Below are 16,425 nucleotides of genomic sequence, written 5' to 3'. Positions count from 1 at the left end.
GCTTGTAATGACTTTATGTTTCTTTCTATTTAATAAATGTGAAAAATTTATTAAATTAACGTTCCCAAAAATCGGGGCGTTACAGGCGGTGCACCAGAGGCACTGAATAATCCTTCTTCCTCCGGTTAATTTAAAGCAATTGTTCTTCTGAATGGTTATTACATATTTTATAGACTTTGAAAACGGTTCCTCGTATCCCCCAACCCTATTAGTTATACTTGGAGAGGGATTGGACCATACCAACGTGGCTTTTTGTAGTCGTTCTCGAGTCTACTTGAATGTTTGGAACAATTTTATCTTTTAGAGCTCGTCAAGAGTGCTGGTCTTTCAAAAATCTCATTAACCATATTTCAAAAACTACATCATCGAAACACTTTGCAGTGCAACAACAAGATTTATTTGCACTGTGTGCTTCTATTTTCCCAAGATAAAAATGTTTCAAAATCATATTGATGGACGTGCAATCGGTACGAATTTTGACAAAGAGATCTGAAAAATAAACAGTTTCGATTCCAAATTGAACTCGAAAAGAGTCCACGAATGGCTCACCGGCAAATGCATTTCAATCTAGAGCCGCATGGTCATTGTACACTTCATCTCTCAAGCATATCATTAAAGATTTGTTTGGAACTTTAGGAAATGAGGGGTTCCAGGTTTGACTTTTCGAATATTTGTAAGAGAAAGTAGCAAAACAAAGTATTAAGCACAAATATAATGAAAAGAAGGTAATTTCAAGTTTAAATATAATGAAAAAGAGAAATTATTTTTTGATTTTGTTTGCACCATTTAAAAGATATCAATGAGATCTATCAAACAAGATCCATATTGGTAGAAAAATTATTTACATAAACACATAATTTTTGAGATTGAAATTACCTTCTTTTTTCTAAACCTTCATTTCCTAAGAATCTGGAATGGCCTCTAAGACTTTTCTATACTTCTTCCACACTTGCTTGCCTATTTTCACTTTTCGTCCCCTCTTTTCCACAACTTCCCGAAATGAAAGATGATTTTTACACTTATTTAGCCTTTCACAAGCTACAAAAAGGATGGTGTGGTCCATTGTAATGAGAATTTGATGATGTCACACAGATACTGTCAAATTTTCGACCGGCTATATCACGACGAGAGTTTAATTTGTTATGAGACAGGAGGTATTTTGTACTTCTTCCTAAACGTGAGGGGGAAAACGGTAATTTGCAGAAATCTGGGGTGAGCTTTTGGTAATTTACCCTTTAGTTTATGGGCGCTGCTATTTGCAGCCCTCTATTTACTCCCGTAATCCGTTAAAAATTTCTAATTATACTCGACAGTTAGTTACCGAAATTGAGATATATTTTCAGCATTTAATTACCGAAATATCATATTTTTTTCAACAAATGTTTACTGAAAATGCATGTTCGGCAGTTGTTTACCGAAAGTTGAACATATTTTCAACGGCAATTTACCGAAATGTTATTTATGATTTTCAACAACCATTTACCGAAATGTAGTGGGCTACGGGAGAAAATAAAAGGCTGCGAATAGCGGCGCCCTAGTTTATGAAGGACTAACTTTGATATAATCTGCCGAATTTACTTATTTAAATACAAAGAGAAACTAGACTTATTGGAGAAACTTATAAGTGGCTCTTTACGAAGTTGAGCGATCTCAGCCGATCAATGGTCCGAATTTTTAAAAAAACCTATTCGCTATAATAGTTTAACTATTCACACGAATAAATTTTTAAAAATCCGAACCATCCAAAATACTTTTGGACGGCCAATATTGAAATTCGTAAACACTTATTTAGAGCTGCTCCGTAAACAAGATTTTCTCTTTCACATCTAAAAAATCTTTGTAAATTCATGATTAGAAAAATGCATGCTGGACTTTAATCAGCATTGGACTTTGTGCAGGACAACCATTAAAGTATGTAAGCCCTCTTTGACCTTAATTTATTTCTTTTTGGGGCTCGGCGACCTTTACCTAACATTTTCTCCATTCCACGTTTTTTTTGTTTTTGTTTTTGTTTTTGTTTGTAGTAATAGAGATTCCCTTAATAACCACATTTTTTATATATTACGAAATGACCCATTTGGATATCTTCACTTTTTTTTATCACTTTTTTCCTATGTATATTTCCACAGATTTTTAGTGATTTTCCTTGAGTTTGACGGTCATTATTATTTTAGATATATATGATTACATTGAAGGGAATAATAGAAAAAATTAACCCCAAGGAGTTGGTCTGAGACTTAAGTGTTTGCTCTATTCTAAAGGTCTCATATTCTATTCTCTTTGTTAACAACTCTTGGGGCCACCTCACTCCACGCATAAGCGTGTGAAACAGCTGTGAGAGAGGCAGTAGGGATTAATCCGAAATACGCGCAAGCTGGCCAGGGATACCTTGCATTATCCAAAATATAAAATAAATATTTGATATTGCATGTCAAAAAACGTAGTACTGAGCTCCATAAAAATGTGTGGTGGATAAGGGTGTTGCAAGTGGTAGGTGCTATATAAGCTCATGAATTAGACATAGTTTCAAATCTCGTTAAACTACAACTACTCCAATAAATAATGACTTTCGTGTAGCAAAATATCGGTGTTGCCTTAAATGACCAAAAATATTTCCAGAGAAATGGCATGCTATATTCAATTTCATTCCAAAACAAAATTACTTTTCTTATAATTTGCATGTCGTTATTGCCATCAGGTGTATGCCACACTAACATGGTTCACCTCCCTAATCTTTGTTCTTAAACAAATCTCTCCACTCTTAAATTGTTCCTAAATTTAAGTTGTAAATAAATCTCTCTAAATTTGGTTTTTCTCCTTAAGGATATTTTTTTTTAAAATATCTATAAACAATAATTCTAACACCACACCCACTCACACACCCATTCACACACCCACACTCACAATAATGGTGGGGCCCACACACACTGAATGTGTAGTGTGTGCGGGCTCCACCCTTGTTGTGAGTGTGGGTGTGTGATTGGATGTGTGAATGGGTGTGGTAGTAGAAGGACTCTTTAGTTCGTATCCTGCTAATTATTTAGTAAATTCTCTAAATTTGGTTCATCTCCGTACATAATCTTTCTTTCCAAGCAAATCTCCTTACATTTGATTTGCATCCCTTATTTATTTATTTGTTGTTGCATAAATCTCACTACGTTTGGTTAGAAACAAAAAATAACTACTAAGATACCAATTAAATAAAACAAGGAAAAAGAATTTCAATAGTCTATTTTAAATATTCTAGATTTGCTATTAGTACTATAGTCATTTAAGGATATGCAAATTTAAATAGGTAATTGATTTTTACGTCCCCGATTTTGTCATTAACCTTATTCTTTTAATCTTCATTCATGTAAATTTCTAACAATTAACAATGGTCTTTAATGTATCAAAATTCAATTTTGGGACTTTACATGAATAAAGAATTGAGAGTGCAAGTAAAAAAATTCTAAAAATGAGTTTGAAAATGGAACTTCAAGTTAGTGTTGGGTAGTGAGTGCACAGCATTGTACTGCACACCTCTGAGCCGTTGGATCGTGCATCTGACAGCTTGGATCTTATCTCGGCTACCAATGATCAAGAAACGTTCATTGTCGAGATGAAATCTGAGCCGTTGGATGTAAGATCGAGAGCCGTTCATTGCTGAAAGAGAAATAAAATAATAATTAAAAATAGAGATAATGATTAAAAAGATATAAAAAAGAAAAAGAAAAATAATTATTAAAAAAAATAAAATAATAATTAGAATTCAAATTCCAAATCGAACGGGTCGTCGTGATTCTCTCTCGTACAACGTACATAGACAAAATCAGTTTTTCTATGTCAGTCTTTTTTCCTCCTTCCATTTGTCCATTAATGGAGGGAACCCAACTTTACAAATCTCGCTCTCTCTGTTCAACAAAAGTACATTGAAATTTAATGCAGGGAACAGAACCAGACAACGCTGCTTCTACTTTGGCGCCATTTCTGAGAAGACAAAAAACAAAAACCACTTTTTCGAAAACCTCCTCCCTCTCTTGTTTCTCTCTCTAGAAGCATCTGGCCTTTCACTCCATTTTTGTAAAGAAAAATATCCTGGGTATGGAAGAGAAGGAGTTTTCGCTCTCTGGGTCGCCGGCGGTTTACTCCGAGACCGAGTCACCGCCGGCGATCAGCCTCACCGTCGTCGACGGCGGCGGGTCGGTGCCACAGGAAACGAACACGACTTTCAACACGAGCACAGGAATCGCCGCCCCCGCCCCCGCCTCCGCCGGCGGCGGCGGCGGCGGAGGTGGTGGTGGAAGTGGCGGTGTATTGGGTAAGAAGAAGAGAGGGCGGCCTAGGAAGTATGACTCAGATGGTAACTTGAGAGTGCCGCATAAATCTCCGCCGCCGCCGGGTTTTTTTCTCTCTCCTCCGCCGCCGTCTGATTTCTCGGCTAAAAGGGGCCGCGGCCGCCCAGCTGGGTCCGGTAACTGGCAGCTGCTTGCTTCTTTAGGTGAGATTATAATAAAGTCAAGCCCTAGATTTAAGGGTTCAACACATTGTTATCATATACTCGCGCAAATTGTTTATTTTGATAGAAAACTAGTAGTTTTTTTTTTTCTTTTTGAATAGCAGAGAAGCTACATGGTTCCATAATTTTTTCTTGTTTTTTTGTGCAAAAACAGTAGGGGAAATTCGGAAAACATATTTTCTTGATCTCTAAAAATGGGTTTGGCCGCACGAAATTTTCCAAGTAGTTTCGAGAAAAACAGTGAGCAAATGAAAAACAGGAAACAATACCAAACAGGATTGATGGTTGTTGGCTTTTGAATAGCATATTGTTTTCCACTTGTAGGTTTAGGGTTTGTTTGGAATCAGTCAAAAATAAAAGAAAGGAAGGAAAATAATTTTCCCGTGAACAATTTTTCTCCACACATTCCTTTCTTTTCCCAAATAAGTTCCAAACAGGCCCTTAAGGTCTGGGTTTATGTGCTTTGGGGGCTAAACCAATTAGGGGTTTTCTTTTGGTTAGGTGACCAAAAGATTTGAAACAATCTACCGGGGTTGCACTCCTTTTTTTTTATTTTTTATAATAAGGTGTCCATGCTAGCTTACGCCCATCTCGACTGTGGAATTGCACTTATTAACTTTGACTTGGGGTAAACAGAACTTCGAATTTCAGTGAAAATTTTCGTAAAACATTTGACTGCATTTTTTTTTCCCGGAAAGAAAATGTTGTGCTATTATAATGATGATGATTTATCTACTTCAGAGGACTGGGTTTTCTTTTGGAATTCACATCATATTGGATTGTTTGATCTGTGAAGGTGAGGTGTTTGCAAACACAGCAGGAGGGGATTTCACACCCCATGTGGTGACTGTTTATACAGGAGAGGTAATCTCAGATATATGGAATTTCGAATTCTTCGACTTATAAATAATGGAATTCTAACCTTTATGCAGATCTCAGATATTTTTGTGGAACCTTAGGGGAATTCTATATGTTTTGATAACTGCAGGATGTTGCTGCAAAAATTCTCTCATTTTCTGTGAAGGGTCCTCGAGGAATATGCGTCCTCTCTGCCAATGGAGCTGTTTCTAATGTCACTATTAGGCAGCCCGGTTCGTCTGGCGGGCTCTTAACATATGAGGTATATATGCCACCACTCTTTTCGATTGGTACTTTTCCAGTTATGTGTAAGGCTGCAACCCTAGATCTGCATCGTAGCAACAGAAACCTTAAGTTGACTGACTCAGGAACTTTCCCTTAGGGTTCATGCCTGACTAAGTTCCAGCGGGTGCAGATTCACCAGCCGCTTTCTCTCCACCACTAGTAACTTATGTAGTGGTTGGCATTCCTACGTGCTCGTCCTTGGGGCGAAAACTCCAAAACTCGGGTTCCTTTCTTAGATATAATTTTGTCTATCTTTTCACTATAGTAAAGCAGCTGCATTTGGTGAACCATGCAACTCTCCGGCGTTTTGTGCAACTGTTTTTAGTTTATTTATTTTTCTGATTTCGTATCATCTAGATCCTGTGTCGTATTCTACAGATTCCTGCCAATTTGTTTACCTATACCCTAAGACTGGATTGCAATTCCACTTACTTCTTCCCCTAGTTATGTGAGTTCTTTCTAGTCTTCTTTCTTGCTATTTACGTGCTTGTGCTTCTTTTTTTATGATGTTTGATCATTGTTATTTTAACAAGTTCACTCATGTATATTTTAAATTTTCCTTGCTATTTACTCCCATTGTGCTCTATTTTGTTTTTTCCTGCTCGCATGGCATGCTAATTATTTTTTAGTTTTATGAATTAGTATGGAAAACAGAACCACTAAAACTTAGGTCGAGTTTGTTCATGCCTAGGTAGAGGAATTTATCAAGGCAAGGAAAACGATGGAAAATCAAAGAATGAAATTTAGCCGTTTTCACATCATATCTGCTTTCCGTCCGCTAATCTTTCATTCAACTTATCCTCTAGGCTATTTTGTACAGTTGCATTTTTTTCCCCACTTTGGACTCTATTTCAGACTTGGAAGATGTGAGGAATGCAATGTGCACAGGTCTAGGGGCTTTGAGGGCATAGTTTTTCCTTTCTTTCTTTTTTTTTCTTTTTTTGTTTTATCTCTTTTCATTAGCATAATAGCCAGTAGTTGTTTTGTTGATTAAATTTACTTATTATGCTTTGTTACTGATCTTATTTGTCAGACAATCATAATTTCCAATGTAACTCATGGCCTTTTTCTCTTTTAATTTTATTTAACGTCATCTGTTTACTTCTCTGTAATGCATATTGTGACGGGATAGGTATGTTACACCATTGTTTTAATTTCATGCATGCAGGGACGGTTTGAGATATTGTCTCTAACAGGGTCTTTTACGGTCTCCGAAAATAGTGGAGTGAGAAGTAGGACTGGTGGATTAAGTGTGTCGTTGGCTGGTCCCGATGGTCGCGTCGTCGGTGGTGGCATTGCTGGTTTATTAACAGCTGCTAGCCCAATCCAAGTAAGAGCATACATAAACATACATATGTTGTTGAAGGGAGTTTGTGCATCATTAGTGAATCTTACATTCATTGCAAACTAGATTTGATGATTTAGCACTATTCCGCTGGCTGTTATATAAGATGGTGAATCATCATGCACCTATTGTGTTATAGTTGCATTCAGGATTAACACATTCTAAGTGGACAAGGAGAGATTCCAAACATATGCTAAAATTACCTTGTATATAGGAAATTAAGTACAGTTTTCTACATTCATATGGTGCAAATCAAATATGAAACACACTATTCTTTGAAATCTGAATCTTCAGTGAGCACACATTTTATTCTTGGTCCTATTTAAATAATGGATTTGTGCTATATTATCTGTGTAAACATGTAGAGAAACAAAATTATGCACCTTGGCACTTGGATGAACTGTTAGGAAGGGCATGAACATGGTTCAAAGTTTTTAATCTGTAGCTGCTTGAGTTTATTAGCGCAGACTAGAACCGCTTTATAGTTGAAGCCTGGGAAGCACGGAAGTGGATATCAATACGGACACAGCACACAGGAATTCTAAATAAATAGGGACACGGAAACTGCAGGGGACCCAGAGAAACCAAAACTAAGTTTTCCTTTTTTAAACATTAGGAGTTAAATGAGGGTTTTATTTGGCCAAAATTCATAGTTTTTTTACTTTTTTCCTTGTATCTTTGGAATATCATTACCCTCAAAATTAGGTTTTCACTATTATAAATTGCTCTCTATCATGTGTCCATACGTGTCCAAGTTGAGACATGGTGTGTCCTCGGTGTTTTCCTGTTTAAACATAATTTAAATTTATTGTTTAAACATAATTTAAATTTATTGGACATGCCACCTAACGTGTCCCTAGCGTGTCCGACATGGATATGGCAAGCAGTTGAGAGTGTCAGTGCTTCATAGGTCAAAGCTCACTCTATAAGTAATCAAAATAACATTAGCATCAAATACATGAGTTCAATACAACTACTTGGAGGGGACAAAAAGCAACTATCTATTTTCTTCCCCTCCTGAAAAAATGGTAAGATAATCGTTTTCACTAGCAAGGAAAGCCTTGGATCCTCTTCCAATCAATCATCATTATTTCTTATTTTATCTATCCGATCAATCATCATTAGTTTCTCAGTTTTGGTGCTGTTTTCTCCATCTTGTTTATATAAATGTAAATTACAGCCACAAGACACAAGGGATCAATTCCATTATATTCCCTCATTTGCATGCTGTGATTCACATTAATAACCAACTCTCCATGAATTTGCTAAATCTTGGTGATTTATGAAATGGAGAAAACACAAAGTAATCTATATTGTCGATAACGTAATGTATGCTAGTTCTCCTCTTTCTCTCCTCAATATAATTGCTTCAGAAGCTAAAATCTCATGTAGCCAAAGATAACCACAGACCACAGACTGCAAAATGATGTGGTTCTGGTTGATTCTTTCAGATTGTGGTGGGGAGCTTCATGCCAAATGGCTTTAAGGTTCACAAGAGAAAGCACCATTTGGAACCTAGAACCGCTCCAGATGCGGTGACCGAAGCAACACCAATCTCCCAAGCAGCACCTGGTGCTGACATCTCTCTGACTCCAACATCTCAATTACCATCAGAAAACCACGGAGAGGCAGATAACAACACATCTAATGGACAAAACCCAAATGGCTTGTCTCCTGATAGTGGTGAATGGAACGGCTCAGAACCTGCCTCAGCTCAGAGACCATATCCTGACATCAATATTTCTGTCTCAGTAGAATAGATGTAATGTATGGTTGCATTATGTGTTGTCTGTTGGTTCATTTTTAGGTAGATTTATGAAGATGTATTTGTTGAATCTCGAAGACAATTTCAGGTCTGCTTCATAGATCCATAGAGGCTGACAGTAAGATCAGTACCGGGGTCATAATTTTAACTTCAATTCTTGTTGTTGCACTAATATTGGAAAAGACTCTTCTAATTTGACAAATTCATCTGTCTATTCCTCTAGCATTGCCTTCGTACATCAGCGCGAATAATCTTCACATTTCTTGGCGGATTGATGGTGTCTTCATTCACTTGGTGCAGTGTTCTCTTTATGTGTGTATGCTTTGAGAGGAAATTTCCCTCAGCAAGGATTGATCATCTCAGTTTGTGGGAATGAACTTGTGGCATTCAGCCCGTACTACTGGCGTAGAGAACTTTGGTTTGCAGAAACTATAGAGAACTGCCATTGTCAATCGGGGTAATTTTTTGATCCCTCACATTTGAGCCAGTCTGTGATTTGCACCCAGAGCCAGCCGGTCCTAACTTTTCAGGGGCCTAAAGCCAAAGGTGGCTCGCCTTGCACCCGAACCAAAAAATTAAGGAGCAGAAGAAAGTCAAGTGTTCAGTTGAGCGCTCTAGTAGTATCAGTTTAGGCCTGCATTTTTTATTGCTTCGGGAGGGAAACTTCGCTTAAGGTCTTGGTATGAGCAGAAACCAGCTCCATTTTCCAACAGATGCGTCACTTTCTTGGGAAGTTGCAGAATAACTCCTATGCAATTGCCTTCCAAGCAGGGAAGTGATTGGAGAAAGTTATGTTGCACACCTGCATATAATGGTTTTTTTTTTTTGAACGGTAATTTTTTTTTATTAATCTTTGAAATTGTTACAAAGATTGAAAGGACAAGTGATGATGGTATCAAAGCAAAGCTAAGAACTATCTTCTGCTCACAGAAGACCCAAACCCTAGGTTAGCAAGAAATCAACCCAAGAGAACACTCATTATATGCAGGTGGGCCATACCAATGTTTCATAGTATTTGGTTTAGTACTTTTTGGGTTTAGTTCCGATTATGAAGATACGCTCCGTAGAAAAGTGGCTTTATGCAATATTTAGGAAAAATTTCAAAAAAAACCTAGACTTTTAAAAATGTCAAAAAAATACCTGAACGTGTTATTCAGTCAACAATTAGGCCCCCGCCATCCCATTTCATCAATTTGTAACGGATTGAGCTAACGGAAGGTGTTAACCTTTTTTTTTGCTTTTTACTTCCAAAAATTACTTTTAACTCTTTTTTTAGTAGTAACTAAATATGCAATAATTATTTTAAAAATATTTTAAGAATATTTTTTGAAATATTTTTTGAGCTTTATCTTGAATATTTCTAATAATATTTGGGTAAAAGTCATAATTTTTTACTTTTTTCAAAAAAGTGAGGTGCAAAACTAAAAACACAAAAAATAAAAATAAAAAATTGAATAGGGACAAAATAAGAAAAAGCCCAAAAAACTTAAGCAAATATTGGTCAAAATTGCATGGTTCTCTAAAATGTAAAATGTGTACCAAAAAGTGTTTGTCTTGGCATTCGTTATCCTAATGACAATTCTGTTGGGTAGCTTATTCAGCTGAGCATCCGCAATGTAATAATCAAAAGTGAATAATCAAAATTTGCCACATCAGCTTTTGATTATTCATTTAGAGGGTTGCAAAAGTTAGCAATGTGAAATCCCTCATTGTTACTTTTGATTATTCAAATGCTCAAATTTGATTATTGGTTAGGAGGTTACTAACTTTGATTATTACAATATGAACACTTTTTTAAGAACACATTGTTAACTTTAGCAATCTTTTGATTTTGATTATTACATTGTGGATGCTTAGGTTATATAATTACGACCACGTAGGATTTTGAGTCATAACATGAGCACACCCAGGTTATATGATTAGAAGTCTGACTCTGAGTTGTAAGGTTTTTTTTTTAATAAGACAGGTGTTCAGACCACCTTAGGAGCAACTCGACTAATCCAGGGGTTCAATCCACCGCCCAATTGCTGGGAGTCCAATTAAAGTAGGGCAAAGCTCCTTAGAGTGGCAGATTTACGATTACGCGAACATCACATAAAACCAATGCACATTTTTCCATGAAATTGTTGAGAATAAAGGAATCCAATGACCTCATGTAAATCCAATTTGCTCAACTATTTTCATACTATCATACAATGGGGAAGATACGACAATCCAAATTGAGAAACAAAAAAAACAAATTTCAAGTATGTGTTCCAATTCCAAATTTACAGGCATTAAAAAAACATGTATTCATGTTCCCCTTTTTTTTTTGTTCCGGTATTCATTTTCCTATTACCAACAATCTCGAACTGAAAACGAATCTTCTTTCCATATAAGCTCCTTCTGACGTAATTGACGGATGATCTCTGAATAGTAACCCCACTCAGCGTGAGAATCAGTTATTGCCGGCTGTCCGATCGGGTGCTCTTTTACGTAAGAAGGAACATCATCAGCTTCACTAAGACCGTCCAGGAATAACCGCAGTTCGCTATTCGATTCTGTCAATGAAGTTCAGAAGATTATATTGGATACTTTACGTAATGTCCACACCACCCACATTTTCCGGTACAAGATTCGAGTTACGACCGGCTTACCCAAAACGGTGTCATTCCCGTTGTCAACCTTGTATGATTGGAGGAAAATTGCAGTATTAGGCTGCAATATTCGAAAAACAAAAGGCAAAGGGTTAGCATATCTCAGACTTATTTGAAGTTAGAAATAAGGGCATGAAGCAGTTTTAAGATTACAGGATTGAGCAGGGCCTTGTAGCGGGCATCATCTATCAACAATGTGTTTGATGACGAGTATGGCCCACAACACCAAGGAAGAGTGGGATCCTCCCATAATTTCCTCAGCTCTTTTAAGAAGATGGGTTTGCGTTTCCTCTCCAAGCTCTTGAACCCTGAATCAGTGCATTTCTCCTGGTCCTGTAATAAAATGAAAATCATAGTCTAGAACCTAAACCAGTTGTGGGATTAGCTTAATTAATTAACTAATTATTTTTGTTGAACAATTTTATAATCCAAACCCCTGCCAAGGAATTAGACATACCCATACAAATAGCAGCTTGTCTTTTAGCCCTGTTTTTATAGTGTTCAAAATAGTGTCTATGCTCCTCCTATTGACCAGACAACGCAGTGAAACATGAAAAAGCATTAGAAAGAAATCAGGATATAATAAAAAAAAACAACAAAACTAAAAGATGGACTACTGTCAAAGGACATGGTTCTGTCTGGTTCCAAAAGGAACTAGACTGTCTAGTTAGCCCGCTATAGGGTAGCATCAATAATTCAAATTGTCCATTTTGTAGGATCCGTCGAGAACATCATCAACACTGAAATGGGTTGATTGGACACTGGTCGGAATGTGCTTTGAAAAGAAGGGTATATTCTTTGTATCATATGTGCTGTGAATTTCTGCAATGCAAGTGAGATCCAAAAATGCTTGTGACCTACCAATGTTCAATCCAGGGGTGGAGCTACCCGGGATCAGCGCGGATCAAGCACGTGTATCTTTAGCAAGGACAATAGTGTCTATAATTATGAAAAGAATTAAATTTGATCCTTGATTCAATGAATTCGATCGTGTTTCTTAACGATGTCTCTTGTTTTTTCAAAAAACATAATCAAATTTAAGTATGCGTGTTACTATAATAAAAGAAGAGGATGATTTTATAAAATTTATTATAGAAGGAACGAAAGAACACATAACAATGGAAATGTATTTCTGTTGATAGTAAGACATCTCCCTCTGATCGGCCCTCCCGGATGGACATCCTGACTCCACCAATGGTTCGAAGTTCGAACCATTGATTGTTTACATGGGATTTATTTGGTAGACAACTGGTAAAATGAAAGTTATAATCCGTTTTTAGGACCAGAGAGAAAGAATGCAATTTCATGTTGAGAATACTTACTCCCTAGCAGAAGACCATATTCCCACTTCAAATCTTTCAAAACAGAATTCCAGAAATTCACTGCAGAAAGGCCTAGTGAACACTGTAACACACACACACACACACACAGAGTTAAATTCAAAGTTTCAAAAAGGTAGTAACAATGCACACAAACAGAAAAACCCCAAAAACAGAGAAAAAAGTTCACCTAGAAAGGGTCCAGAAATCACATCAGGAGGAGGATAATTTTGAACGTTGGTGTTGGGACGGAACCGGTACACCCGATGCACCAGCAACCCATTCAGGTCCAGAACAAGAAGTTTCTTTCTTGGAACAAGGTTCTGCTTCTCTAATGGACGGACAAAATCATCATTTCCTGCTTTTACATCCCTGTTTCTGCTGTTAACAACAGCAGTTTTCAACTTCCGACTCGTTGGATTTCCTGCAGCCATAGTTGTCAGTAGTTTAGTATTATATTATCAGACCAACAATTCAGAAATAGTTCATGTACTTAAACAAAAAGTGGGGTGCAGAGATTGTCAACGTTTGGAATTCTGCATTATGCTAATCAATGCTGCTGATTGTGATTCATGAGAGGGAAATGGACTGTTTGGTTTGATGCTTCATTTGGGGAGGTTATTCCTAGGAAGTTGGTGGAGGTGTTTTACTATTTTTTTTTTATTGCGGCTTGGTATGTTACGTGGCTCGTACGGGTAGCGGATGCGGGTAAGTGTCTAATCTGCTTCATCTAATTTTCATCTCAATACACAAAAATATCCAAATTCCGTAGTATATTTATTAATTTTCTCAGATAAATAATATTTACAAGGTACCTGAGAAGTTAGAGAAGTTCATGCATAATACTCCCTCCGTCCCAAAATGGATGACAATTTTTGAAACTCGTGTCATTTTTCATCGTTTATATCTTTCAATCTATAATATTTTTCATGAGTTTGAAAACTTTGTATAATAGAACTAATCAAGAACTATCAAACAAGATCCATATTGCATATATTTTGAGATCCATATTAAAAGATATAAGTAATTGAAATTGGCACAGATATCGAAAATTGACATCCAATTTGGGACGGAGGGAGTATAAAAGTTCCACACATAGTTCATGGTAAATCTGGATTACGAAATACGATAGTTAGGTGTATGTCCAACTAAATATAAAGGACATCGATCCCACACCTCCATCCAAATGTTGAGTGCATGACACAGGCTTTTTCCCCCACATTTTGGAGGATCCATATATAACATTTGTGTGGCTTTGTTTCTCTTTCAAGGTAATTATGATGGGTTGAAGAAGAGTACTCATCTAGTCTTCCCACATTGACACGAGATCACCTATACCCATTTCTCTCTCTTCCCCTGGTATTTTTAGTTGTTGGATCATGTCTCAAAGATTTTTTTTTGGGGAAATTCTCATATGATTAATGACTAGAAATATGCACACAGAAAGATAGAGAAAGGAGTTATGGCAAAATACAGATAAGCTCCCTGAGGTTTGGCCCTTTGACACATCACCTCCCTAACATTTGTCATTTAGAAATAACCAACTTGCCTCCTCGTGGTTTTGGAGTAAAGTGCAATTGGTAACTCCGTTAACGGAAAATCTAAAATTACATCAATACCCCTAGCTTTTCATGTCCATCCTTTTCCTATGTCTTCCTCAAGGTTAAAGCCTTCTGTTAGAATCTCCGCCTGAAAGAAATGGATCTTTCTCTCCAAACTTGTTTAATAACTTTCTTCAATTCTTTTGGGCAGAAAATGTCCCTCAGATTTCATCTCTTCTATTTAAGCCCACAAACTTTTAGAAGTCAATGTGTACTCCAGCCCTCAAATTCACTTGAATTATTTCACTTTTCTTTGTTCAGAACACATCCCACTAGTACCTCAAATTCCTTTAGAACATAGCAAAACTGATCAAGAACCTGGAGGCGTGTCTAGTGGCTTTAACTTATCTAACGAAGGGAGAAATTTCCAAGAGAGAACGATATTGGGTTTTTTGCCTCAATTGTAAGAATTGTGTATGTTATTTATGCATCAACAACTCACTCTAAACTCTAAAGTCTAAACAAATAATAACAGTAGGATTACTTTTCTTTGGATTGAGAAAATTCTCAATCTTATTTTATTTTTACCATTTTCTCCAACGGTGGAGGTGGTGACTTTAGAAATTTTAAGAATTGAAAAAATTCTCATACTTTTTATAAAACTGCGAAAATTCTCTACTGTTTTTGTGGTGGTGGTGGTGGTTGTGTTGTTAAGTGTTCAAATTAAGAAGTTTTACATTGCATCAACACCTCCAAGGGTAACAAATACAAGGGAACAAAAATAACAAATACCATGATACAAATAACCAAACACCAAGGAGTGGCAAGCCTAACAGTAGGACTCAAGACCACGGTAACGAATAGTACTCATAACCCTAACTCACAAGGTTGACTGAGGATAACAAAGCAAAAATTTCAACTTCATTGCACAAATCTTGAAGAAATAAAAAAAGCATTACAATGCAAACGCTTAAACATGAGTCAAATAACACTGAAGTTACTTTTAACTAACCCACATCATGAATGCAAATGAATGCAATGAAGACATTTTACCAATGCGAATTCCAAGCTATATAGTCTCGGAACTACAATTCTCAGCCTAACTCAAATGTTGCACCTTTCATATGGATACGAGGAGTCAGGTACAATAAAATCCAAACTTCTTCGCATGTAAGCATAATTGGGCATATTCTTCTACGTAATATTTTATACATGATGGTGCACAAGTGTGTGTACTGCAATCAGATTACTGAACAGGTCAAGGGACTTTGGGGGATAGCTAACATGACAATTAAGTCCAAACTGATTAATGAGAAAGATAAACGTTGCATTAGAAAGAGACTCCATTAGTAATTCCCTTTTTAAAAATGGGTTGATTTGCTGCTATGGAATTGCCTCGGCAATTTATCAAACACTTGGCACCCAACGCTACTATCAATTACCCAATTTAACAATGCAACTGGTGATATACCACTACTTAACACTATACACTAGACCCACATAAATTTGCAAGTAAACAATAATTTTTTCCATCCCAAAACTCTCTCACACACAGATATACGAGAGAGAGAGAGAGAGAGAGAGAGAGAGAGAGAGAGGAACAAACCTGGTGGAGGAGTAATGTGCGTGGAGAGGAGGAAGTGGTGCTGTCGGACGGTGGTGCAAAGGGTGGGAGGGAGCAATGGTGCCAGGGTTTTTGGCCTGTTATCGAGAGAGAAGGTGGAGTGGAGAGAGCTGGGGCTCGTCCAACGGTTCTTGTGGGGAATATCTGGGTATTGAATGGAATATGGGGGAAAGAAAGAATAAATTTCAACTTCAAACGCTTCTATCCACGAGACAAGATTAAAGGTCCGTGTAAGCTGGTCGGACTGCCTTGGGTTTCTGTAGTGCCCAAAACCCTATGCCCGTAATGCCCTAAATTGCGAATCCTCTAGAGTTTACATTTGTAATTGGAATCATTTTTTCAGGCATGCTAAGCATATTTTGTGTATACAAAAATGGATTGGACATTGGTAGACATATATGAATGGGAGAAATGAACTTAGAGTTCATTCTCTAAATCATATTGTTCATCCATTTTCGCTAAAATAAATGGTATCTAACCATATGGCTACCAATATTCATATCAATTTGATTTTCTCGGAAATGATCTACTCAAAATTCTTAACAAGATGGACT

General features: G+C 36.9%; 2 protein-coding genes across 2 annotated transcripts; one reads left to right on the top strand and one right to left on the bottom strand.

The window, feature by feature from the left end:
* The first annotated feature begins 3,837 nt into the window (after window positions 1-3,837).
* LOC131318399 (AT-hook motif nuclear-localized protein 1-like) lies at window positions 3,838-8,953 on the top strand. The gene is made up of 5 exons (XM_058348118.1): window positions 3,838-4,480; window positions 5,295-5,362; window positions 5,487-5,618; window positions 6,810-6,971; window positions 8,438-8,953. The coding sequence occupies exons 1-5, from the start codon at window positions 4,084-4,086 to the stop codon at window positions 8,744-8,746; spliced, it is 1,068 nt and encodes a 355-aa protein (XP_058204101.1). The 5' UTR covers window positions 3,838-4,083; the 3' UTR covers window positions 8,747-8,953.
* A 1,921-nt stretch (window positions 8,954-10,874) lies between these two features.
* LOC131321102 (uncharacterized) lies at window positions 10,875-16,371 on the bottom strand. Its single transcript, XM_058352115.1, has 8 exons — window positions 16,351-16,371; window positions 15,854-16,145; window positions 12,897-13,130; window positions 12,710-12,791; window positions 11,845-11,911; window positions 11,541-11,720; window positions 11,388-11,448; window positions 10,875-11,291 (listed from the first exon to the last, which is right to left on the bottom strand). Exons 1-8 carry the CDS (start codon window positions 16,369-16,371, stop codon window positions 11,086-11,088), a joined length of 1,143 nt encoding a protein of 380 aa, XP_058208098.1. The 3' UTR covers window positions 10,875-11,085.
* Window positions 16,372-16,425: the final 54 nt, after the last annotated feature.

Source organism: Rhododendron vialii, chromosome 3a (genome assembly GCF_030253575.1).
Source record: "Rhododendron vialii isolate Sample 1 chromosome 3a, ASM3025357v1".
NCBI lineage: Eukaryota > Viridiplantae > Streptophyta > Magnoliopsida > Ericales > Ericaceae > Rhododendron > Rhododendron vialii.
This window is presented reverse-complemented; position numbering and strand designations above follow the sequence as displayed.

Bases quoted from the DNA above. Each gene is read 5' to 3' on its own strand.
- LOC131321102 (XM_058352115.1), bottom strand. From the start codon at position 16,371: ATGAATATTGGTAGCCATATG. The intron at 16,146-16,350 runs GTTAGATACCAT...TTACGGGCATAG, and splicing joins TGAATATTGGTAGCCATATG to GGTTTTGGGCACTACAGAAA. The intron at 12,792-12,896 runs GTGAACTTTTTT...TGTGTGTTACAG, and splicing joins GATTTCTGGACCCTTTCTAG to TGTTCACTAGGCCTTTCTGC.
- LOC131318399 (XM_058348118.1), top strand. From the start codon at position 4,084: ATGGAAGAGAAGGAGTTTTCGCTCTCTGGGTCGCCGGCGGTTTACTCC. The intron at 4,481-5,294 runs GTGAGATTATAA...TGATCTGTGAAG, and splicing joins GCAGCTGCTTGCTTCTTTAG to GTGAGGTGTTTGCAAACACA. The intron at 5,619-6,809 runs GTATATATGCCA...TCATGCATGCAG, and splicing joins GCGGGCTCTTAACATATGAG to GGACGGTTTGAGATATTGTC.